This window comes from Podarcis erhardii (assembly GCF_964252035.2).
Source record: "Podarcis erhardii genome assembly, chromosome: Z".
NCBI lineage: Eukaryota > Metazoa > Chordata > Lepidosauria > Squamata > Lacertidae > Podarcis > Podarcis erhardii.
This window is the reverse complement of record NC_138504.1, coordinates 36,744,705-36,769,252: the sequence shown is the minus strand read 5'-3', so window position 1 is coordinate 36,769,252 and position 24,548 is coordinate 36,744,705. Positions and strand designations below refer to the sequence as shown.

The window sequence follows — 24,548 nt, the reverse complement described above, 5'->3', positions numbered from 1 at the left end:
GCTCCGTTAGTGCATCGGTTTGGATGACCAGCCCAACCCCAGAGGGATCAAGCTTTTACGCACAAGCAGCTCACTATCCCATCACAGCAATCCGACAGTCTTTGAAAGCAGCTTGTGCAAGCAGAAGGCATCATGAGCGAACCATCCGGAACCGGAGGAGCAGGAGCGGGAGCTGGCGCAGATCCAAGCCTGGAACAAAGGTACAGGGCGTTGGAGGTCCAGCTGGCACTGCAAACGGCAAGGCTCGAGGAGAGGAGGGCTCAAGATGCAGATAAGGGGAAGACCACCCCACTTGCCAGACGGGTGCCTGGACTGGTGCAGAAATTTGGGGGGGATCCCCGGAACTATCAAGCCTTTAGGACAGAGATGCAATATGCTCTCAATCTACTGTTTGATGACTTCCCCGACGAGAACTCTAGAGTGGCGTACGTGATTGGCCATCTAGAGGGAGGGGCGAGGGACTGGGTTCGGCCCCTGATGGCAGCCAATAATGAAATCTTAAAGGACACAATGAAGTTTTTCCGCGCCATGGACTTGATGTTTTCCAGCGAGATCGAGCAGGGAGTGGTGCGCAGGCAGTTAATGGCGTGTAAACAGGGGAGCCGATCTGTACGTGAGTACTGGACTGAGTTCACCATGCTGATTCATAGACTTGGGTGGGACCTTGCTAGTGAACCTATTCAAATGCTGTTTGAAGAAGGTCTCTCTCCGGCAGTGAAAGATGAACTTTCCCGGGCGCCTAGGGCGGAGTCTATGGATCAGCTGACTAAATCAGCGCTGTCCATTGGGGCACGCCAGGAAGCTAGAGCTATGGAAAAGCGGGAAGGAAAGGGGGAACGTTGGAAGGACTTCCGCATTCCAGAGATTCCGGAGCAGCCTTTCCCGCCAGCAGAGCCGATGGAACTTGGAACAGCGCGCGCGCGCGCAGTTTCAAACACCAGTGAAGTGCGGAAGAAGGAGGGAAAGAGCGGCAAGAGATGCTATCTCTGCCAACAGCCAGGTCACTTTGCCAGAGTCTGTCCGCAAAGGAAGGAATGGCAAGGGATGGCGGGAACTGTTGGGGGGAAGGAGGAAGAAGAAATCACGGAGCCAGTAAAAGCCAACGCCTGGTTGCCAACATCAGGGCACAGCAGCCAGGCCAGGGAGTAATGAATGTGCCCACGCCGGAACCTCCAAGACCAGCGCTTGTGATAGAGGTGTTGCTGGAACTGGCAAACGGACACCCACTGAAGATAAAGGCGCTATTGGATTCAGGTAGCTCATGTAATTTCATGAGCAAAGAGTTTGCAGCTGCACACCAAATACAGACTATCCCATTGAGTAAGCCTTTGCAGGTTACCACGATTGATGGGAGGGAGCTGTTGGGAGGAGAAGTGAGCCAACAGACTGTACCAATGATAATGAGGGTGGCACGACACACCGAACTGATAGCGTTTAACGTAGCCACCTTGGGAGGAGCTCCTATTATCTTGGGTATGAGCTGGCTGGCGCTACACGATCCGCTAGTAGGCTGGCATCAGAGAGTGGTTTCCTTTGGATCAGCACATTGCCTAGAACACTGCAAGGAGGGAGAGGCTCAGGCAGGCGCCAGGGGCACTCTAGCAGTGATGGAAGTGATGGACAAAGGGAGGGTGCCACCACAATACGCTGACTTGCTTGACGTATTCAGCGAAAAAGAAGCAGATAAACTGCCCCCGCACAGACCCTTTGATTGTCAAATTACCTTACTCCCAGGAGCACAATTGCCAGTGGGCAAGCTGTATGCAATGTCAGACAGTGAGATGCAGGAGTTAAGGGAGTTCATTGACAAGAATCTCAAGCGAGGTTTCATCAGAGAGTCACGAGCGGTGGGGGGCAGCCCAGTGTTCTTTGTGGACAAAAAAAACACAGGCAAGCCCAGGCTTGTATGTGATTTCAGGGCCCTAAATGCAGTGTCAGAACCAGTGACTTTCCCTATGCCCAGAATTGATGACATTCTAACACGGGTGAGAAAAGGGAAAATTTTTACCAAGCTGGACCTTAGGGGGGCATATAACTTGATACGTGTGAGAAAGGGGGATGAGTGGAAGACCACTATGTTCACCCCCTTGGGGGCCTTTGAGTACACCGTTATGCCTTTCGGATTACAAGGGGGCTCCGCCTGTTTTCAATCATTCATGAATCACGTCCTGGGGCCACTGCTCTACAAGAACTGCGTAGCGTTCTTAGATGACGTTCTGGTGTACTCAGACAATGAGGAGCAGCATGTGCGAGATGTAAGAGAGGTACTGAGCAAGCTGCGAGAAAACCGGCTGTGGGTGAAACTGGAGAAGTGTCAGTTTCATACCAAGGAGGTGGAATTCCTGGGGTACCGGTTGTCTGACAAGGGATTGGCCATGGATCCCAGCAAGGTTCAAGCGGTACTGGAATGGAAAACACCAAAGACCAAGAAGGACGTGCAAAGGTTCCTGGGCTTCGGAAACTTCTATAGGAAGTTCATCAAAAACTTTGCCCATTTAACAGCGCCCATCACGGATTGTCTTAGTAGCAAAAAGAAATTTGTTTGGACGGGAGAAGCGCAACAAGCGTTCGAACGCTTAAAGCAGGCGTTTGCGTCGGAAGAGCAACTCTTGCACGTGGATCTACAACAACCAATGAGAGTGGAGACTGACGCGTCAGACCGAGCGGTGGGGGCCGTTCTTCTCCAGCCGGGAAAAGATACGTCTGAATGGAGACCGTGTGCATTCTTCTCGCGGAAGTTGAACAAATCAGAGAGGAACTACACAGTGTACGACCGAGAACTGCTCGCCATTCATGAAGCATTCCGGAAATGGCGGCACTTGCTGATTGGGGCGCAGCACAAGGTTCAAGTCCGAACTGACCACAAAAATCTGGAATACTGGAGAACAGCCCGAGTGCTGAACCAGAGACAAGTGAGATGGGCCCAGGAGTTCTCCAAATTCCACTTTGAGATTCGTTACGTGCCCGGCTCCGAGAACGTGAGGGCGGACGCTCTTTCCAGGAAACCTGAGTACTTAGAGGGGGAGGGAGCGCCTGAGGCAAGGCATGTAATCTCTGAAGACCGCTGGGTGTGTGGGGCGGCATTGGTGGGGCAGAGGGAACTGATAGAGGGTACGGAGAAAGATGAATACGCCCAAGAGAAACTCAGAGAGCTCCGGAGGACAGAGGAGAACACAGGGGGGTTCGAAGAAAAGAACGGGGCGTTGTATTACAAAGGGGCACTGTACATACCCGACGGGGAACTGAGGGGCAGAGTACTCAAGCAGTTGCATGACAGCCCCACAGCGGGACATTTTGGACAGCACAAAACCATGTGGTTGGTTACCAGGGAGTTTTGGTGGCCCAAGGTGAGGGAGGACGTACGGGAATATGTCAGGGGTTGCGACAGGTGCCAGCGAGCGAAAGGAGAGAGGGTGGCGCCAGCGGGGCTATTACAACCCTTACCCACGCCCGAAAGGCCATGGGAGGCAGTATCCATAGATTTTATGACGGACCTGCCAAAATCCAAAGGCAAAACAGCTGTCATGGTGGTGGTAGATCAATTAACCAAGATGTGTCATTTTATAGCTTGTTCACATGCAGTCACAGCGGAGGAAACCGCCAAGTTGTTTGTAGAACATATTTTCAAGTTGCATGGCGCCCCCTTGAGGGTGGTCAGCGACAGAGGGAAACAATTTACTTCCAGGTTCTGGAGGAAACTTATGAGCTTACTGCACGTAGAACTCAATTTCTCAACTGCCCGGCACCCAGAAACCAATGGGCAAGCGGAAAGGGCAAATGGGGTTTTACAACAATACCTGAGGTGTTATGTAAAAGACAGAGAAAATGATTGGGTGGATAAGTTACCTCTAGCAGAATTTGCCTACAACAACGCGGAGAACGTGTCCACAGGGATGAGTCCCTTCCTGGCAAATTATGGGTGTCACCCCCGGGCATTCCCAGGAGAGGGAGGGGAGAGGTGGAGCGTGCCGGCGGCGGAATATTTTTTTGAAGAGATGGAGGCGATCCACCGTCAGCTTCAACTTAACTTAGAGAAAGCCAAGGAAGAATATAAGAAGCAAGCAGACAGAAATAGGAGGGAAGGTGAAACTATAAGGGTGGGGGACCGGGTGTGGTTGTCCACCCAAGGGCTACCGTTCAAGGGCGGGAGTAAGAAATTGAGGCCCAAAAGATTGGGACCCTTTGAGGTCATACAGCAGGTCAACCCAGTGGCATTCAAACTCAGGCTGCCCAGTCACATGAAATTACACCCAGTATTTCACAGGTCATTACTGTCGCCGTACCGAGAGGGACGCGAGTGGGGGGAGCGTGAGAGAGAGGCCACCCAAACGCCCGTGATAGAAGAGAGAGAGCGCGACATGAACGTGGCAGGAATCATTGATTCCAGGTGGAAGGGGAATCAGGTGGAATATCTGGTAGAATGGGAGGGGGAAGCAGAGTCGGAAAACACTTGGGTACCAGCAGAGGTAGTCAATGACGAGGTTTTAATAGAAACATTTCATCAGCGTTTCCCAAGAAAACCGCAACCCGTGGCTCGATTTAGAAGGGAACACTTTGGGACCACCGATGAGGAAGGAGAGTTTGAAGGGTTCCCAGAGTCAGGGGTGGGTGAAGAAGCCGACTCCGACGAAGAAGAGGAAGACGGGGAGAGAGACGGTACGCCGTGGCTGGAAGTGTTAGAATCCTCGGACGACGAGGAGAGTTCCTTCAGGGGCTTTCCGCCCTCACCGCCAGTGGGAGAGGAGGCGGGAGGGGGTGAAGGGGGCCCTGGGGGGGAGGTGGATGTCAGGGAACTGCCATCGGAGAGACAGGTGGTGGACAGGCTACAGGAGAATAGGAGAGAATCTGCAGTGGAAGAGGGAACCAGCAGGGGGAGTGCAGGAGTCACAGCGGAGGGGAGGCTCTGGGATGCTTCCAGTGAGAGTAGTGGAGAGGTAACGGGACCCCGTTGGGAACGCCCACCCTTCGCCGGAGACTGTCACGCAGAGAGTCTCGAAAGCGCATGTCTGTCAAAGAGCTTTTATGTTGGCGTAAGTTCCGTAGACGCCCACTGTCGGATTCTACCAGCGACTGACGGAGTCATGCTTTGGGGGCTCCGTTAGTGCATCGGTTTGGATGACCAGCCCAACCCCAGAGGGATCAAGCTTTTACGCACAAGCAGCTCACTATCCCATCACAAGTATGGACCTCTGGAACGAATTAAGTACTTAACCCGAGGTACCACTGTACACATACACCTTTTACATTTGATTTGGCCTGTATCGACTTCAGGACGGAAGGAACAAACCTAACTGCAGCAAGATTTCTGTCTGGGTTGCTCCTCCACTTAAAAATAACCTCCCTAAGCACCTCTGTTGCCTGCAGGGTAATAATATTTCATTATTTGTTTTCGGTGACTAATGGGCACTTAAGCAGAGCTCCAGCAAGGCCCACAATTGTCCCTTTAATAGCTTGCTTTCAATACACTGAGATTCTGGACAGAATCCACTTTAAAACCGCAGCTACCGCACCTGTATTACCTAGCCCCATTCCAAGCTCTCTCTTCAGCATCAGCCATGTAGCCAAAATCGATGGTAATTATTTATACGGCCCCATCAAAGTACAGGCACATTGGAAAAATCTGGATATCTTTGCATTGTAGATCTAAGCATTTAGGTCAGACTTCAAAATGTCTTCTAAACTCTAAAAATCTGTGATAATCCTTTTGTGAGTTTCTGATTTTGGAAGCAGAATTCTCTTAAGTCATGTTCACTTAGAGAAGAGGGGGAATCTCGGCCCTGGGGAGGTTCTGGCCTTCAAGATTCTCTCCAGAGCACATCTCTTCCTTGGCCTTGTCTAACACCCTCTTTTAATGGTTTTAGCCTTGGTGGGATATGTCCTTGTTCTAATCATGCAGCTTGCTTGCCTGGATGCAGAATAGAGGGGTGTGGGTGGGTGGGTTTGTAAAGTTCACTATTTTTGCTCTCCCCGCATCTGCCTCTGGCCTTGTGCACCACTTGTATGTGTCCCCCAGAATGTTGGCCGGAAGAGAATGTGGCCCTAGGGTTGAAAAAGGCTCCCGCATCCTTGACATACACACCCTCAGCCTTCTGAAATGTATGGACTGTCAGCAGCAGTTCTTGGCTGAGATGTGTTGCCCTCTCTTTGTGAAATGGGCCTTGTGCTCAACATGCAAAGAGCTTTGTGTGGTTTATGCTGTTCACACCTACCAAACCCTCCCATGGTGAACTTCTCGCCTCTTCTCCTCCCCATTGAAGCTCTCTGGGAGAGATTGGGCAGCCACAAAGTGGCTAATGCCTTTTTTGCTAAAAACACTCTTGTCCTTCTGCTGCGCTGTGAAAAATTGAGGGAATCCTTGGCTGAGGCAGAAGAGACTTTAACTGGGCCAAGACTTTTGATCTTCCACCTGATGTTTTCTACGTGGTATTTTTTTTTAAAAAAATTATTTTTAGGATGGACACTGTTTTCTTCAGCAGTGGTGAATGCAAACTGTCAAGGGGCTGAATTCAGAGTGATCCTGAAGTCCTCTTAAAGTTAACATGCCACCTGTTGGTTGTGACTAACTTACCATTTAGGAAGTGCTAGGAGGTGGCTAAGTGGGTGGGTAATTTACCCTGCGAATTTGGCGCCTGACACTCATCCCCTAAGTGATGTCCCTGAGGGCATGGCGTCAACAATATAAGCATTATAAAGCAAATTCTTGTCGTCTTACCTTAAAAAAAAAAGGATATAGAGTTGGAAAGGTTTCAAAAAAGGACAACAAAAATAATCAAGAGGATGGCGCAACTCCCTTATAAGGAGAGGTTGCAGCGTTTGGGATTTTTTAGTTTAGAGAAAAGGTGACCAAAAGGTTACACATAGGAAGTTTATAGAATTGCATGTGGTATGGAGAAAGTAGATAGAGAAAAGTTTCTCTCCTCTTACAACATTGGGCATCCAAGGAAGATGAATGTTGGAAGAGTCAGAACAGGTAAAAGAAAGGACTCCTTCACACAGCACATTGTTAAACTGTGGAACTCACTCCCACAGGAGGCATCGATGGCCACCAGCATGGAAGGCTTTAAAAGAGAATTAGACAAATTCATGGAGGAGAGGGCTATTGATTGGCATTGCCCATGATGTCTGTGTTGTGGCTCCATGGTTGGAGGTGATAATTTTTCTGAATAGCAGTTGCTGGAGGTACAGGAAGGGAGAATATTATTATTGTGCTCAGATTCTGTTTGTGGGCTTCCCATTGAGGCATCCAGGTGGTCACTGTGAGAAAAGGATGCTGGACCAGATGGGCCATTAGCCTGATCCAGAAATCTCTTCTTAAGTTCTCAAGTGCGTAGGATTCACCATTATGAATATGAGCAGGACCCCTCACTCCTGTTGGCACAAAACCATCACAAGGCGACAATAAGGGCAGAAAATAGTTCCTTTATGGGCAGATCAGAAATGTTATCTCAGAATTGCAACTCAATGGAAAGCTGCCCAAAATCTTACATTGGAAGCTTGGTGCCGCTGACTCTGAAATAGAGCTTATAATGGAGAAAATTAGACATAATTTGAGGTTTTGACAAGGACTAGAACCTCCAAGCACTTCCTTCTATATCATTTGGCATTCCTTTCTTACATAGACAGCGGAAGGATCATTTTCAAGATGGCCTTCGTCATCAGCCAGGCTGGAACTACAGTTGATAATCCAATAGCACTAATATTCTTTATATGTGGATAACATGCATCATCACTTTTTTTCTCTCATGACTTAGATATTGTTATTTTAACCCCATGCCAGTTTTATAGTTTTGTTTTTCATCTTTTAATTTTCATCCATAGATATAACTTCTGTTTGTTTTATGTAAGTTATAAAATGACTTAAAGGGGGGGGGATCTTTACCCAGAAATATTATCTCAGGTGCCAAGCTGAGACTTCCAGCTGTTCCTGTTTCTGCTTTGTTTTGATTTCCCCATTTCTGGGAAGGAATCAAAGAACAAACGTGCTCAGCAAAAGAGCTTTTGCTTGGAACAACCTCCCAGAAAAAGAAGAGGAAAAACCCCAAGGCAAGCAATGAGTTTTGCCAGTATTGCGTGATGCTTGGCTTTCTTATTTTTCTATTGCTCTGTTCATTAACTTCCGTTTCCCCCTCCCTCTCTCTCTCTCTCTCTCTATATATATATATATATGAATGGGCTGTGCAAATTTTGCAAAAGGGGAAGGAAACAGAGTGAGCACTTTTTCCATTCTGGGGCTTTTCCTCGCAGCCGGGGACCTCGTGAGGTTGAGCCTGCCTCATAACTGCCGAGTCAACTTTCCATTCTTGCTTTCGAGTTCCTTGATAACAGCCTTTGCCAACTAAGCATTTGCCACTTCAGAGTGACTTTATTAATAAGAACCGCCTTTTTAATTTCAATTTTTGCAACTCTATCAAGAAAAAGAAGCGTTGTCAATGGACACTTGACAATAAAAAAATACCTAGTTGATTCTGATTTATGCGTGTAAGTTAACACAGGCGGTCTGTATGCCCAAATAGGTGTCTAAATGAGATTGAAAGTTGTGCGTTCAAATGTACAAAGGGCCACAGGATCTTCATAGCTGTAATAGGTGGTGGGTGTTTATCCTTCCAAACTTTAAATAGCTGTGATCATGAGCATTGCAGGGGGGTTAGACTAGATTATTCTAAATATAAGTCTCTTTGCAACCAGTGGGGTTCATAGAACTTTATAATTGGAAAGGACCCAAAGGGTCATGTAGTCCAACCCCCTACAATGTCCGAATCTCAACTAAAGCATCCATGACAGGTGGCCATCCAACTTCTGCTTAAAAACCTCCAGTGAAGGAGAGCCCAGAACCCGCCAAGGGAGGTTCCACTGTCAAACAGCTCTTACTGCCATTCCTGATGTTTAGTTGAAATCTCTTTTCTTGTAACTTAAAGCCATTGATTCGAGTCCTACCCTCCAGAGCAGGAGAAAACAAGCGTGTTCCATCTTCCATGTGACAAATCTTGATATCTGATGGTGACTGTCATATCTCCTCTCAGTCTCCTCTTTTCCAGGCAAAACAGACCCCGCTCCTTCAACTGTTCCCCATAAGGCTTGGTTTCCAGACCCTTGATCATCTTGGTCACCCTCCTCTGCAAACATTCCTCCTTGTCAGTATCCTTAAATTGAGGTGCCCAGAACTGGACACAGTATACCAGGTTTGGTCTGAGCAAGGCAGAATCGAGTGGTACTATTACTTCGCTTGATCAGGACACTAGACACCTAGAATAGCATTCGCTGTATTTGCTGCTGCTGCATCACACTGTTGACTCAGGTTCAGCTTGTGGTCCACCAAGACCCCATAGATCCTTCTCTCATGTGCTGCTTCAAGGCAGGTGTCCCTCCCCCCATCCAGGTGTCATGGGGTCCACTTTCATTGTCCATCTGTTGGTTCTCACACCACACGTATAATTTAAGAATGCTTGAACCTCCACAAATATCAAGGATTTTTCCAAAAGCAAGTTAATGTGAACGCTAATTTCTGACCAGAAGGAAGATACTACAGGATACAGGGACTAATTGCCAGGGCTGTTGTTGAGATAGGAACATAATAAGCTGTCCTCTACTGAGCCATTGGTATCCATGTAACTCAGTGTTGTCTACACTGACTGGCAGCAGCTCTCCTGGGTTTCAGGCAGGGGTCTCTCTCAGCCCTAACTGGAGATGCTGGGGATTGAACCTGGGACCATCTGCATATAAAAAAACAGACACTCCACCTTTAAGTCAAAATGGAGACAGAGACTTTTTGGGGAGCATATTCCTATCTCAGACCTCTGGAGTGCATTGTATTGTGAAGTCATGGGTGATTTGAATCCATAACTTTTGGAATGCAGACAGTTTAGACCAATGTGATTTGTTTAGACAGTGTGGCTATACAGGAAGCTTATTCAGATTTTGTTCTGGAACATGTAAAACCATTCAGAGATATTCAAGCTGTATCACAAAACCTTAGTTGTCTTTTCCCCCTCTACAGTCTGTATTGGAGAGAGGGAGGGAGAGGGTCGATAAACACAATGAGCTTCCCTTAGTGACGACTTCATTTTGGTAACTGGGACCTGACCCAAAGGGACTGGCATTTGTCCAGAGGGTGGGGCCTGGCTTGTTGATTCAGCTTGACACCCACCCACCCACCCCAGATGTCTGATCACGTGTCTGTTTGTTTTTCCCTTTCCTGAACATACAAAGGCAGATTGCTGATCTGAGTTAGAAAAACAAGAAGCAAGATGGTCTAAGGGTTAGAGCAGAGCTTTCCAAACTGTGTGTCGCGACACAATAGTGTTTTGGCTTCAGTGTGTAGGTGTGTCACATGAATGCTCCCCACGCTCCTCCCGGGGCTGGAAAGGGATTAGTTTCAACCTCCGGTTTGCTAGTAAAACTGAATTACTGTGTCACGACATGATGAATGTCTAAAAAGTATGCCACCAACATGAAAAGTTTGGAAAGCTCTGGGTTAGAGGTTCAGACCTGGATGTGGGAAAGCCGGGTTCACATCTGCCCTGCTCAGCTGTGAAGTTCACTGAGTGACCTTGGACTGGTTACCATCTCTCTCTCTCTCTCTCTCTCTCTCTCTCTCTCTCTCTCTCTCTCTCTCTCTCACACACACACACACACACACACACACACACCCTAACCTACCTCAGTGTTTTTGTGGGGGTAGGAATGGAGAACCATGGATGCCACCTGACTCTGTTTAGAGGAAAGGTGGGATATAAATGGAATACAGTAGTACCTCGAGTTACAGACGCTTCAGGTTACAGACTCCGCTAACCCAGAAATAGTAGCTCAAGTTGCTTCAGGATGAGAACAGAAATTGTGCTCTGGCGGCGCAGCAGCAGCAGGAGGCCCCATTAGCTAAAGTGGTATCTCAGGTTAAGAACAATTTCAGGTTAAGAACGGACCTCCGGAACGAATTAAGTTCTTAACCCAAGGTTTCTGATGTCAAGAGGGGGACTGATTGAGGCAAGAGCAGGTTTCATTTTCAGGAGTGAAAGATGATGTTGTGGTGAGTTGGTTTGAGAGAGATAGAGACCATTTCCCATCTGCCAACTCATCTGCATTCTGCAGCTTGTGAGTCAGATTTTGTGTGGTCTCTTGTTTCTCTCGGTTACTCATACTGTATTCCAAATCCTCAGTTCACTCCTCCAGATTTCCACATCAATTTGCGGTATTATTTTTAAAAGTCCTCATTAAAACCCAGCAGCGTTTTTATGAAAATTGCTTCTACCGTACACATTTTTTTATGTAATTTTCTTCTGAATACAGACAATTTTGCAGAGCTTTGTTTCTTTTTCTTTTCATTTTTTTGCATTTATATTCCACAACTCCCCCCCTGCCCCCGCCCCCAGGAGCGCAAGGTGGTTTACACAGTTCTTCTCATCTCCATTTTATCCTCACAACAACTTTGTGAGGTAGGTTAGGCTCATAGTGAGTAACTGGCCCAAGGTCATAGGATCATAGAATTGCAACCCTGAGAATAATCATTCTAGTCCAACTCCTTGCCATGCAGGAATATGCAGCTGTCCCATACAGGGATTGAACTTGCAACCTTGGTGTTATCAGCACCACAAGTCTAGGCATAGGCAACCTTCGGCCCTCCAGATGTTTTGGACTACAATTCCCATCATCCCTGACATCTGGTCCTATTATCTAAGGATTGTGGGAGTTGTAGGCCAAAACATCTGGAGGGCTGACAGTTGCCTATGCTTGCTCTAACCAACTGGGCTATATTCACCCAATGAAATTAATGGCTGAGTGGGAATTTCAATCCTGACCTCCCAGATCCTAGTCTGGCATGCTAACCACACTCTTGGGTTTTTTTAAAATCAGGCTTTACATTTCAATTTTTACCTTTTGGGATTTGCCATTAAGTATCTTAGACTTTTTAAATATATATAAAATGACTCCGCAAACGCTGCTGTGTATCTGTCATATTGTCATTTGATAAGAGGTTATGGTCTGGACCCGGCTCAAGCTGACACCTGCTTTTGTGCCTTCTCTAGAGGATAAGGGTTTTGTTTTTGTTTTTTGTGTGCCTTAAATGAAAGGTTTGTGTGTTTTCTGTCTTGGCTTTTCCAGGAAACTGCCCACCATTCCCGTGGTTTTGGCTTCCTTCAACCTTCCTCCTCCTCTTCTGTTAAACAGCGCTCAGGGAACAGTTTTGTAATTTTCCCTGCTGTGGGGCTGATTCTTTTGCCACAGATGCATACACAGTTCCTCCTCACGAGTTCTCCACCCCTCCTGTCAAGGGGTCATTTTTACTTCACCACTACCACCTTCCAGGACCTAGTTGAGCTCATACAGCCCTTTCCTGCCCAAGGCATGAATGTTTATGTTGTTTGAGAGATGCTGGCACCTGGGGCACTTCTGAGCACGGGCAGAGTTCCTACCTTAGGGAAACATTTGCTTACTCCCACCTCTAAAGACATGAGGGCGGAGTGTGCATACACTGAGTTCATTATTAGGGAACAAACATTTTTTAGTAATTAAGTGGCCCTGTGGAGTCTCTCCCACTCTTAAGGCTGTAGCTCAGTGGTAGAGCATCAGCTTTACAAACTTTTCCTGTTGGGTTCAGGTAGGTAGCCGTGTTGGTCTGTTTTAGTTGGGGGGTGGGAGAGGTCCAGTAGCACCTTAGAGACCAACTAAGTTTGTTCTGGGTATAAGCTTTTGTGTGCATGCAGAACAAACTTAGTTGATCTCTAAGGTGCTACTGGACATTTTTTTATTTTTCATGTTGGGGACACACTTTCTAGACATGCTTCATTTCGCGACACAGCAATTCAGTTTGACTACCAAACTGGAGGTTAAACTATCCCCTTTCCAGCCCTGGGGGTAGCGCAGGGAGCGTTCCCACGACACACCTACACACTGCAGCCAACACACTAACGTGCCATGACACACAGTTTGGAAAGCTGTGCCGTAGAGACCCACTGCCAGTCAATACTTAGGTGGACCAGGTGGTCTGAGTCGGTTGAAGGCAGTTTCCAATTTCCCACTCCCCAAAATCGCATCGTCTATAAACTGGAGAAATAGCACTGGAAAAGTCCATATACACATACTTTCCCAGTTTTATGTTCTGTTGAGGCATGCATGTAAATCATGCAGGAGGAGGGAAAGAATGGAGCCTCCTGGAAGAGGGTGCGCTGTCTGGTTGTCACCCTGAACGTGAGCTCTCAATGCTGCAGCTATTTGTTGCAGATTCCACTTCTGTGCTGTGATTTCTTCTTCTTCTAAATTTAGAAAAACTAAGCACAACGCTTAAGTTTGTATGAATACATCAAATATAAAGACAGAGTGGGAGTGACAGTTTGATTACATTTAATGGCATTCATATAAGAAAGGATATTGTTTGATATATTTGACATAACCATTAAGATATTTAGTCAAAAAGTTTGCTGATTATCTGTTAAGTGTGAGGTTTTATAGTGGAAAGAGAACAAATTTATTATTGTGGGGGGGAGTTATATAGTTCTCATAATAAACAGCTATAACTATATGTCCATAAACAAAGCACTGAAAAAATATAACAATCTTATCATTCCACTAATTTATAAATAAAGTCACTTTTCCCAGTGCACTTAATATCTCATGTGTATTGCTGCTTTCTAAAATGTTATGTAAACTTTGTAAGATGTGCAGCTTCCTGTTGTTGTTTTAAAAATGCTATTTGATTGTTTTCCAGTTATTTTGCAGTGATTTTTGCAGGCATAATCTTGTGGTGATTGGTAAACTTAGATCAAGTTGTAGATTAAGTTCTTTATAACAATAGCAAGCTCTGATGCCGAATTGTCACAGCTCTCTTTCCAAAATGGAGCAAGGAAGAAATATGAGGAAGGTGTGTGGCATGCTCTGAGGAAATCTCAAGGCTTGCAGAAGTACAATAACATACCTTGAGGGAAACCCCCTCACACACAAAAACAGCCCAATGAGAACTGTGTATTCTCGGTAACCACAAAATGCTGTTTGTCCGAGGGGATGGGGACACAGAGAAAATTGAGTGGTGAGTAAAAGTAGAACAAAGTATCCAGGAAAAGGGCATGGTTGATTAGTTAGAAATATATCTGAACAGAAACAATCCACACAGCAACAGTTTATTGTAACCCCTGCTTTTGTGACATGTATTATATTGTATTGTTTTAATTAGTGTTTTTATAGTTGTTCTGATTTTGTGTGGAGTGCCCTACCTGGGTGGATGGAGCAGCCAAGTAAATTTCGTTGTCTCTGAGAGGGGGCAATGACAATAAAGATATTATTATTATTATTATTATTATTATTATTATTATTATTATGTAACCCCAACCCCTGTTAAGTGGCAGTACACCATTCGCAAGCAGCTTCCACAAATGAAAAGCCTCTGTGCGAAACTTCTTTGCAGCCTGGCATATTGAGAACATGCGAATGAATTTTTTATTTATTTATTTATTTTTAAATTGTAATGAAATTTATACACTGCTTGATGGTTAAAAAAAAAATAATCATCATCATCACTGAAACAGTTTACCAAAAAAATAGAACAATAAAATTACCAATTAGCAACAATAATGTAAGACTTCTTAAACATTAAAATAACAATAACCTAAAACAGTATCCGAAGATACGAAAGCTCATACCTAGAAAGCTTTTACTTAGTTCGTCTTTAAGGTGCTACCGGAACATCTTTCAATATATATATATTTTATCTTTCATCATTGTTATTTACTAAAAACAGATTGAACTTGTTTCTGCTTCCTAAATATGTGGATAGGCTCATCTAAACAAAGGTGCTTTAAGCAGGTGCCAGAAAGAGTACAGTAAAGGCACTTGCCTGATGTCAATAGGCAGGGAGTTCCAAAGTGTATTTTTTCCCCAGTCCATGAACTCAGACACTTATCTGTTAAAAGGGCATTTAGTGGTGCCTACCAGAGTCTTCTTAGATTTCCAAATGTTCTCCCAATTCCCCCAGCTCTGTCCTGGTTTGAAATTCAATGGCAGTGAATAGATTTTAAACTTTAAAAAATGTAGGCATGTCAAAAGCTGTAGCCCCTGTACCGCAGGACTTTTTGGGCAGTATTTCAAAATAAGGGACATCCACCATGTTCTGTGGAGCTCTTGTGATCTGGACGTTCTCTTGAAATATGGCCGCCTTTTGGCTGGGGAGCCTTGAGGTGGAGAAAACAGCTAATCCAGGCATAGGCAAACTCCGGCCCTCCAGATGTTTGGGACTACAATTCCCATCATCCCTAGCTAACAAGACCAGTAGTCAGGGATAATGGGAATTGTAGTCCCAAACATCTGGAGGGCCGGAGTTTGCATACGCCTAAGCTAACCCCTTTTGGGCTGCCATTTTGTACCCATGAAGCTGATGAAAACAGTGCATACGTTTTATTTGCTAGGCCCACTTGCTCATCTCTTTGTGTTTCTTTGATCCCTTTGCAGAGCTCCACTCAGGAGATCGGAGAAGAGGTGGAAGATGGTGTGATCTATAGCATTTCGCTCCGGAAAGTCCAGCTCCACCACACAGCCAACAAGGGGCAGCGATGGCTGGGGGTAAGTGAAGGCTTCCAGCCTTTCGTAAGAACAGACAGGGCACTGTGGCCGAAAGTGACTTTTTTATGAGCTTGGAGGTCGCTAGTTGTGATGTCACCTCAGAACCTGTGCAACTTCCTGTCTCTGGTGTGGAGGCAACTAAACAGCCTTACAGGGCTGTTCTGAGTGTTTGACCAGTGGAACAGGACTGTCCTTTGCTAGAGGCATGTAAGCAGAGGCCTTGCCTCTCAGATAATACATGGAAGTTGGACCTGAGATGCACTTACTCCTAGTGATGTTACCCGGTGCAACATTTGGAGGGGTAATGTCTCTCCCCCCACCTTCACAGCTCAATAATAATAATATTATAATAATGATAAATTTTTATTTATACCCTGCCCTCCCCAGCCAAGACCGGGCTCAGGGCGGCTAACAACCAATAATAAAAACAAGTTTATTAAAATACAATTTTAAAAGTTTAAAATACAACATTAAAACATTAGGATGCAGCCTCTTCACAGGAGGAGAAAGGAAAAAGAAAGAAAGGGAATCAAACTGATTCTAAGCCAAAGGCCAGGTGGAACAACTCTGTCTTCCAGGCCCTGCGGAAAGAAATCAGATCCTGCAGGGCCCTGGTCTCATGAGGGAGAGCGTTCCACCAGGCCAGAGCCAGTGTTGAGAAGGCCCTGGCTCTGGTTGAGGCTAATCTAACTTCCTTAGGGCCCGGGACCTCTAGGGTGTTGCTATATATGGACCTTAAGGTCCTCCGTGGGGCATACCAGGAGAGGCAGTCCCATAGGTACGAGGGTCCTGGGCCGTGAAGGGCTTTAAAGATCAGAACCAGCACCTTAAACCTGCATTCCACCGGGAGCCAGTGCAGCTGGAAAAGCATAGAATGGCATCCACAACTCCCCTTGAAGCAGCGGCTCATGTAATTCTCTGTCCCTTTCACAGTTTGAGAACGAGTCGGCCTTAAACCTGTACGAGACTTGTAAGGTGCGGACCATCAAAGCCGGGACCCTGGAGAAGCTGGTGCAATACCTCGTCTCTGCATTCAAAGGCAATGATTCCACCTACGTCACCATCTTCCTCTGTACATACCGTGCCTTTGCCACGACCAAGCAGGTCCTGGACCTCCTTCTGAACAGGTAATCTTCTGCCTTCTCTCTCCTTGTGGGGCTCTGTGGGGTAAGAAACCGGTTCCTGAGTCCAAGCTGCTGTCGGGAAGAGCAGTCAGTGGTGTAGCATGGTAGTTGCTGTGGACTCCTCCAGATACCTAAAAGATCTCCTCCCCTGCTACAGTGCATAGTGGTTAGAGTGTCAGCCTAGGACCTGGGGGGGGGGCAGAGTCCAAGTTCCTATGGAGTCATGAAGCTCACTGGAGTGGCCTTGGGCCAGTCACTCACTCTCAGCCCAACCTCACAGGGTTGTTGTGAGGGTAAAATAGGAAGGTGGTTGTACCATGTACACCACCTTGTGCTTCTTGGAGGAAAAAGTGTGTTATAAATGCAATAATAGTAATACTCAACCAATCACTGCATTCTGCAGACACCATCCTACCAGAAGGCCTGTCCATCAAAATTAGGCCATTAGTGGGGTGACACTGAGCCTTTGGAACCCCATTTCATTGCATATCAGACAAGTGCCTTCCCTACTGTCTTTTCGGCACCTGCTGACGATGAAAGCCTTCCAAAATCTTGAACCCCACTGGATTGATTTTATGGATGAGCCCTGGTTTTAAACCATTTTTATATTCACAATTGCTTTTTTGGTAAATCACTTCTGGATGAGGAGGAGCAATTCATTGGTGAAATAAACAATGATTGATGAAAATGGCAGTTACAGTGGTGCCTCGCAAGACGAACGCCTCGCAAAACGAAAAACTCGCAAGACGAAAGAGTTTTCCATTTTTGAGTCGTTCCGCAAGACGAATTTCTCTGTGGGCTTGCTTTGCAAGAAGAAAGCCCATAGGGAAATCTCCGGGGACCTCTTTTAAAATGCTGGCCGTCGGGAGCAAAGACTTTCGCCCACCGCCGGCCTTCAGAAGAGGTCCTGGACCTCTTCTGAAGGCCGGCGGGGGTCAAAAGTCTTTGCTCCCCCCCGCCTGCCTTCCCGGGATAGCGGAGAAGCACAGCGCGTTTCTCCGCTATCCTGGACAGCTTTTGAAGGCAGGCGGGGGGGAGCAAAGACTTTTGCCCACCGCCTGCCTTCAGAAGACCTCCTCTGTCAAGGGGCTTTTAAAATGCTGGGGGTCGGCAGCGAAGGCTTCGCTGCCGCCCGCCAGCATTTTAAGATCGCCCCGGGACAGCGGAGAAGTCTCCGCTGTCCCGGGGTGATCTTAAAATGCTGGCGGGCGGCAGCAAAGCCCTCCTGTCCCCGGAGCTTGCGGGGCGGGAGGTGGGGAGAAGGACTTTTCTTCCCATCGCCAGCCTTCAGAACAGCCTTCTGAAGGCTGGCGGTGGGAAGAAAAGCCCTTGTCCCCCCCCCCAGCCTTCAAAAGAAGTCGGGGGACAGACTGTCCCCGGACCTGGTCTGAAGGCGGTTTCCATAGGAACACATTGATTGATTTTCAATGCATTCCTATGGGAAACCGTGCTTCGCAAGACGAAAAACTCGCAAGAAGAAAAAACTTGCGGAACGAATTAATTTCGTCTTGCGATGCACCACTGTATTGCCTCAAAATGGTTATTCTCAAAGCCCTGTACGAAATCCACCATGGATGAGGATGAGAATCTTTATTCTTTTTTTACCTAATGCAATGTTGTTTTATTCTAAATTGCTTTATGAGACCTCTCATGGGGGGTGATTCATAAATGAAATGAAACAATAATACAATTTCCATCATGCCTGACCATGCTGGTAGTCGGAACTGTTTTGGGGGCAAGTGGGCGTCCAGTAATCCCTGAAACGTATATGTGTGCATCGCAAAGCTTTGATTGGCTTTCCCTGGTCCTCTAGATATGGCAAACTGCACCTCCAGGTCAACGGAGACCACCCCAGACATGCAGTGGATGAGAGGCTGGAGCTGAAAAAGTAAGTGTCTGGCCTGTGAGTGATGGCGCAGGGGATAGCCAAGGTAGTACTCCCCAGACATCATTGGACCTCAACTCCCATCATCCCCTCACCGTTGAACAAACTAGTAGGGGCTGATGGGAGTTGTAGTCCAACAACAACTGGAGGCTACCATCTTGGATACCTTAGCAGGGATGGAGTGCTGGGCAACTTCCTCAGATTTCTAACCAGCATGGCAATATTTTGTGTGTGTGCGAGAGAGACACAGTAAAAGATTCAGAAGTGGTTTACCCCAGAACAGGGGTGAGGAACCCTTCTTCAGCCTGGATTCTGGGCATGGAAGTGGGGGTGAGGGATTGGATCCAGCCAGAGATCCTCAACTTCCCATGCCCCCCCCCCGGGGCTGCCAATCTGCCAGTCACCTGATATCACCCCGATGTCAGATGCCCATGTGGACAATCGGTGACAATTGCCTCCTTTGGCTCAGTTGCAGAGTTACCTGCCCCCATACCTGGGGTGTCACATACATAGGGCATGGGACTTAGTCAAAAGGGGAGGAGCAATTAGGTCCATGGGCCGGAGGATCCCTACCCCTCAAGGCTAAAGGTCACCCCCCCTTTTTCGGGGTGCAATGCAACCCTCTGAAACGCCCATTGGCCTGGCTTGTGGAGGAAGCCCAACTTCTTATTCTTCCTCCTCCTCCTCAGCACCATCTCGTCCATCCTGGGTGCCTGGCTGGATCAGTACTCCGAAGACTTCCGCAAGCCTCCGGACTACGCCTGCCTGAAGCAGCTGATAATTTATGTGCGGCTCAACATCCCAGGCTCAGACCTGGAGCGGAGAGCCCGCATCCTCTTCACGCAGTTCCAGCAGCAGGAGCGGGCCGAGGTGGAGGCGGAAGGTGAGCAGGGCTTCTCTCTCTCTCTCTTTCTCTCTCTCAGCTTAGCCTACCTCACAGGGTTGTTGTGGAGATAAGATAGCAAGCAGGAGTGGGTGGGGCAGCCTGCCTGAGCTCCATAGGCAAGAAAGGCCAGATTAAGATTAAGCAGCTGCATTCCAGTGCATTGGCCGGTTGTTCCACATACCCCAGGGCCGCTAACTCTGACTTGCAGCAGCTCTGCATGGTCACAGGCAGGCAGAGAGGATTCTCCACCACCACCACGCCAATTCCATTTATCTGGATATCCCAAGGACTAGACTTGGAGCCTTGCAGATGCAAGACTTTTGCCCTACAGCTGAGCGATAGTCCCCTTCCATCATACAGGCCAAACTTCACCAATCTGGTGCCCTCCAGAGATTTTGGACTACAGCTATAGTCCAAAATGGCCATTGGTGTTTGGGGTGGGTGGGACATGTGCAGGCAACCCTTGATTTGTGCAGGGGTTGCATTCCAGGACATCACGGAGCACACATAAGCTCGTTACGCCCCCGTTGTGGCTGATCCAAAAACGGCCTGTGCATGCATAGTCACATGTTCTTTGAACACATGCAAAATCAGGGGTGCCTATAGTCTCTAGTTTGACTGGCAGCAGCTGCCTCCAGGCCTTCAGCTTTGGAGATGGTCTCAGCCTGACTCCACGAGACCCTTATAGCTGGAGATGCCAAGGATTGAATTCTGCCTGCGAAGGGTGTTCTCTGCCACTTCTTTTTATAACCCCTCTGATCTGTGCTTAGATTGGGCTGGGGGTCGGGGAGCGATGGCAGATGCCCTGTCCTCTGCTGGCCTTCCAGCCAGTTGCTCCATGCCTTGACTCTGTCCCCTTGTCTCTCCCAGCTGTGGACCATGCCAGCTGCACCCTGCGGCTAGAAGAGGAGAATGGGCTAGGAGAAGGCAAGCTAGATTTCCTCTCTTTCTCGCCAGAGATGGTGGCCGAACAATTCACACTAATGGATGCCGTGAGTGTCTGATTCAACCCGGGCGTGCTTTCTGTGACAATCCCCCCACCCTCTCTCTTACATAAGATATTAGGTAAAGGTAAAGGGACCCCCTGACCATTAGGTCCAGTCGTGGCCGACTCTGGGGTTGCGGCACTCATCTTGCTTTATTGGCCAAGGGACGCTTCTGGCGAACCAGAGCAGCACACGGAAACGCCATTTACCTTCCTGCTGGAGCGGTACCTATTTATCTACTTGCACTTTGACATGCTTTCGAACTGCTAGGTTGGCAGGAGCAGGGACCGAGCAACGGGAGCTCACCCCGTCACGGGGATTCAAACCCCCGACCTTCTGATCACCCGCGTCCCCACATAAGATATTACTCTGAGTTAGATTGTTGCATGGGGCTGGCCTTGAAGACTTTTTTGGGAAACTGCAACTAACGCAGAGTTCAGCAGCCAGATTTCCCACTAGGACTAGATGCAATGAGCCTATGACATGGGTACTGACCTGACTGCGCTGGCTATCAGTTTCTTCCAGTTTCAATTCAGTTTTGGCTCATAAAGCCTTAGGCAGCTTAGCCATGCCTCTGGGTACCAGTCGCTGGAAACTGCAGCAGGGGAGAATGCTGTTGTGCTCAGGTTACCCTTGTGGACATCTGGCTAGTCGCTGTGTGAAAAAGATGCTGGACAAGACGCATCCAGTAGGATGTTCTAATGTGCTTATGTTCCTCCTCCTCCAAAACCCTTGGAAAGGGCATTAAATTTCCAAATACAGTCATACCTCGGGTTACAGACGCTTCAGGTTGTGCGTTTTCTGGCTGCACACCGTGCCGAACCGGAAGTACCAGAACGGGTTACTGCCGGGTTTCGGCGCATGTGCAGACCCACTAAATCACGCTTTGTGCTATCACAGAAGTGCTGAATCGCAACCCACACATGCGCAGACGTGGCACTGCAGGTTGCGAACATGCCTCCTGCACGGATCACGTTCGCAACCCGAGCCTCCACTGTAAATGAATGACATCTTGCCTTCTTCAAGCCACCATCCTTGCTTTTCCTGATCCTTGTCTTAATGCCTCTCTGTTGCAGGAGCTTTTCAAAAAGGTGGTTCCCTATCACTGCCTTGGCTGCATCTGGTCCCAGCGGGACAAGAAAGGCAAGGAGCACTTGGCCCCCACCATCCGGGCGACCGTGTCCCAGTTTAACCGTGTCACCAACTGCATCATTTCAACTTGCCTTGGGGACCGGGCCCTGAAGCCACAGCAAAGAGCCAAGGTGGTGGACCACTGGATTCAAGTAGCTCGGGTAGGTTGCTTGGCTGTAGACCCCTCCAAAAAAATAAATAAATAGTATTGTGGTTTGAGATGGGACTCAATCCAAAGTATGTTTTGGAATGGGGCATTTCAAGAACATGGGTGGTTGTTGTTGTTTTTTTGGGGGGGGGGTTCTTTTCAATCAAGTTTCTAGTCCTCACCACAGAAGACAGTGACTGCCACCAACATGGGTGGCTTTAAAAGAGGATTAGGCTGATTCGTGGAGGAGAAGGGCTACCCACAGCTACTAGACACAAAGGCTATGCTCTGCTTCCACTGCCAAGAGGCAGGATGCCTCTGAACTCCAGTTGCTGGGGATCACAAGCAAGTCCTGCTTTTAGGCTTCTCAACAGGGTACCTAGTTGGCCAGTGTGAGAACAGGATGCTGGACCAGTGGCCTCATCCAGAAGGCTCTTCTTACATTTTTACGTTCTTTGCTACTAACGCTGCTGTTAAGTGGAGCAAAACTCAACATAGGCAACAAGTTTTTAGTTTGTTGCTTACCTGTAACCGGGGAGTTTTAATTTGCATTTCCTTTTGACTGCAATATTTGGGTCACCTGAATGCAAATCTCTCTCTTTCTCTCTCTCTCTCTCTCTCTCTCTCTCTCTCTCTCTCTCTCTCCCCCCCCCCCCCATATGTATATGCCACAGAACTTAATCCATTCCAGGAAATTAAGATAGCAGTTCAAATGCTGGGCAGAGGATCCAGGAAACAACTGCCTAACCCTTAACCCACAATAAGGTGGTTTTTTAAACCTCTGCGTGTGTATCTCCTCTTTCTAGCTCCTTCTAACGCCCACTATTTTTCCTTGTGCTCCTCCAGGAATGCCGGATCCTAAAGAATTTCTCTTCCCTCCGGGCCATTCTCTCTGCCCTGCAATGCAACGCTGTTCACAGGTTGAAGAAGACATGGGATGAGGTCTCCCGGTGAGTAGGGTATGAAGGAAGAATTTGGGTGCAGGGGGAGAAAGTGCTTGCAATGCAAATCCCTCTTGGGTGTCAGCACCACCAAGTCTTCCATCTCAGATCTTGCCTCTGCTACACATTCACTGAGCAGCTGCAAGCAAGGCAACTGTTTTTTCAAACTCATACCTGCAGCAAAGGGATAATAGCATCGGCTTGCTGCACAGTGTGATGGCTGTTGTAAGGATTTCTGAAATCCATGCATATCGAAGTGCTTCCTGTGAAGCATCTTGAAGCAAATCCACAATACGGTGGTGTCTATAAAAAACAGTTACATGGGAAATGTAGGAAGCTGTCTGATACTGAGTTGGAACATAGATCCATCTAGTTCAGTGTTGTCTACACTGACTGGCAGCAGCTCTCTGGCATGTCGCATTAGGGTTCTTTCCCAGCCCTATCTGGAGATGTCATTGGGGGTTGAACCTGGGACTTTCTGCATGCAGAACAGGTGCTCTGTAACTGAGCTCTGGCCCTTCCTGTAATTGACTAGAGCAATCATGGACTTGTGAAATTGTGGAGTTGGAAGGGATCCCAAGGGTCATCTAGACCAACCCTCTGCAATGCAGTATTGTGTTATGTAAAAGTGATTTAAAATACTACGTGTATAAAATACAGTTAAAGCAATGGCATATGTAAAAATGTTTTCGAAACCAATATAGATACCAAGTGGGATAGAAATCTCCAGTTTAGAAGACTTGTTGAAAGCAGAAGTACCTTGTTTTAGTGATACCCTTGTTCCCTCTTGACAGAGAAAGCTTCCGCACTTTCCATGAGCTGTCAGAAATCTTCTCAGACGAGAACAACCATTCCTTGAGTCGGGAGCTTCTAATTAAGGTAAGATGCCTGCTTTTAAAATACATTGGTACCTCTGGTTACAGACGCTTCAGGTTACAGACTCCACTAACCCAGAAATAGTACCTCAGGTTAAGAAATTTACCTCAGGATGAGAACAGAAATCGTGTGGCGGCAGCGGAAGGCCCCATTAGCTAAAGTGGTGCCTCAGGTTAAGCACAGTTTCAGGTTAAGAACAGACCTCCAGAACGAATTAAGGTCTTAACCCAAGGTACCACTGTACCTGCTAATAATAAAAGTAAAGAAATCTGCAAGACACATGTGCTTGATCGGTTTGGTCCCACTGATGCCTGAAAGCTTTCTTTCGTTTGTCCTGGGCAGGAATGTTGTGAAGTGACTAATCGATGAGATCTGTTACCTGTTTTGGGGTGAAGTTTGGGGTGAAGATTTTATTGGGTGACAGGCATTGATTTGGAATATGCTTTTCTCTGCTGGGGGTGGGCAAGAAATGATGTCTACAGCTTCACCCTAAAATCCTCCTATGTGCAGCACTGATTGGTCAGTGTCTGTGCTGTTGGCATTTGGCTGTTTGCTTTATACATCTGTTGTCATGGAAGTTGCTAAGTAAGACTCCCACCCTCTTTCCATTACTCCTGTCCTCACCTTTGGAGATGGTTTTAGTCTGGCAACCACTCCTCAGGGGTTTTTTCCTCCACTAATTAATGGATTAAATACAAAGCAGCTGGATTCTGCAAAGACACAGCAAAGTTGTCTCTTAGAGGATCTGAAAGGGTTTTTCTAAAGAGGTAAGCCGAAAATCACCACTCACTTCTGTGGTCCATTTATCCTCCATGAAAGTGGAGTGGTTCTGTGATTTCTCCTCTCTCTCTGGCCAGCTTGGAGATAGGTCACAAGCAATGGCGTAACTAGCCGCTTGGGTGTCCGGGGTGGCACACACACCCTGCACCTGGGGGGCAGGGCAAGCCAGGGCAGGGCGCACTGCACAAAGACTCTCCGCCGCCTCCCCCTCAGCTGTAGGGCAGCTGGGGAGAGGCGGTGGGCAGACG

At 47.5% G+C, this 24,548-nt stretch overlaps 1 protein-coding gene across 5 annotated transcripts in view; it reads left to right on the top strand.

Annotated features, from left to right (window-relative positions):
* The window catches only part of RALGDS (ral guanine nucleotide dissociation stimulator), a 96,577-nt gene that overhangs the window by 58,877 nt on the left and 13,152 nt on the right, over positions 1-24,548 (top strand). For all 5 annotated transcript variants that reach the window (XM_081846994.1, XM_081846991.1, XM_081846993.1 and 2 more), the window contains exons 2-9: positions 15,433-15,543; positions 16,477-16,670; positions 18,481-18,555; positions 19,242-19,435; positions 20,309-20,430; positions 21,501-21,716; positions 22,550-22,653; positions 23,439-23,523. In XM_081846994.1, the coding sequence (XP_081703120.1) occupies positions 15,433-15,543; positions 16,477-16,670; positions 18,481-18,555; positions 19,242-19,435; positions 20,309-20,430; positions 21,501-21,716; positions 22,550-22,653; positions 23,439-23,523 (1,101 nt within the window). The remainder of the gene's footprint in view (positions 1-15,432; positions 15,544-16,476; positions 16,671-18,480; positions 18,556-19,241; positions 19,436-20,308; positions 20,431-21,500; positions 21,717-22,549; positions 22,654-23,438; positions 23,524-24,548) is intronic.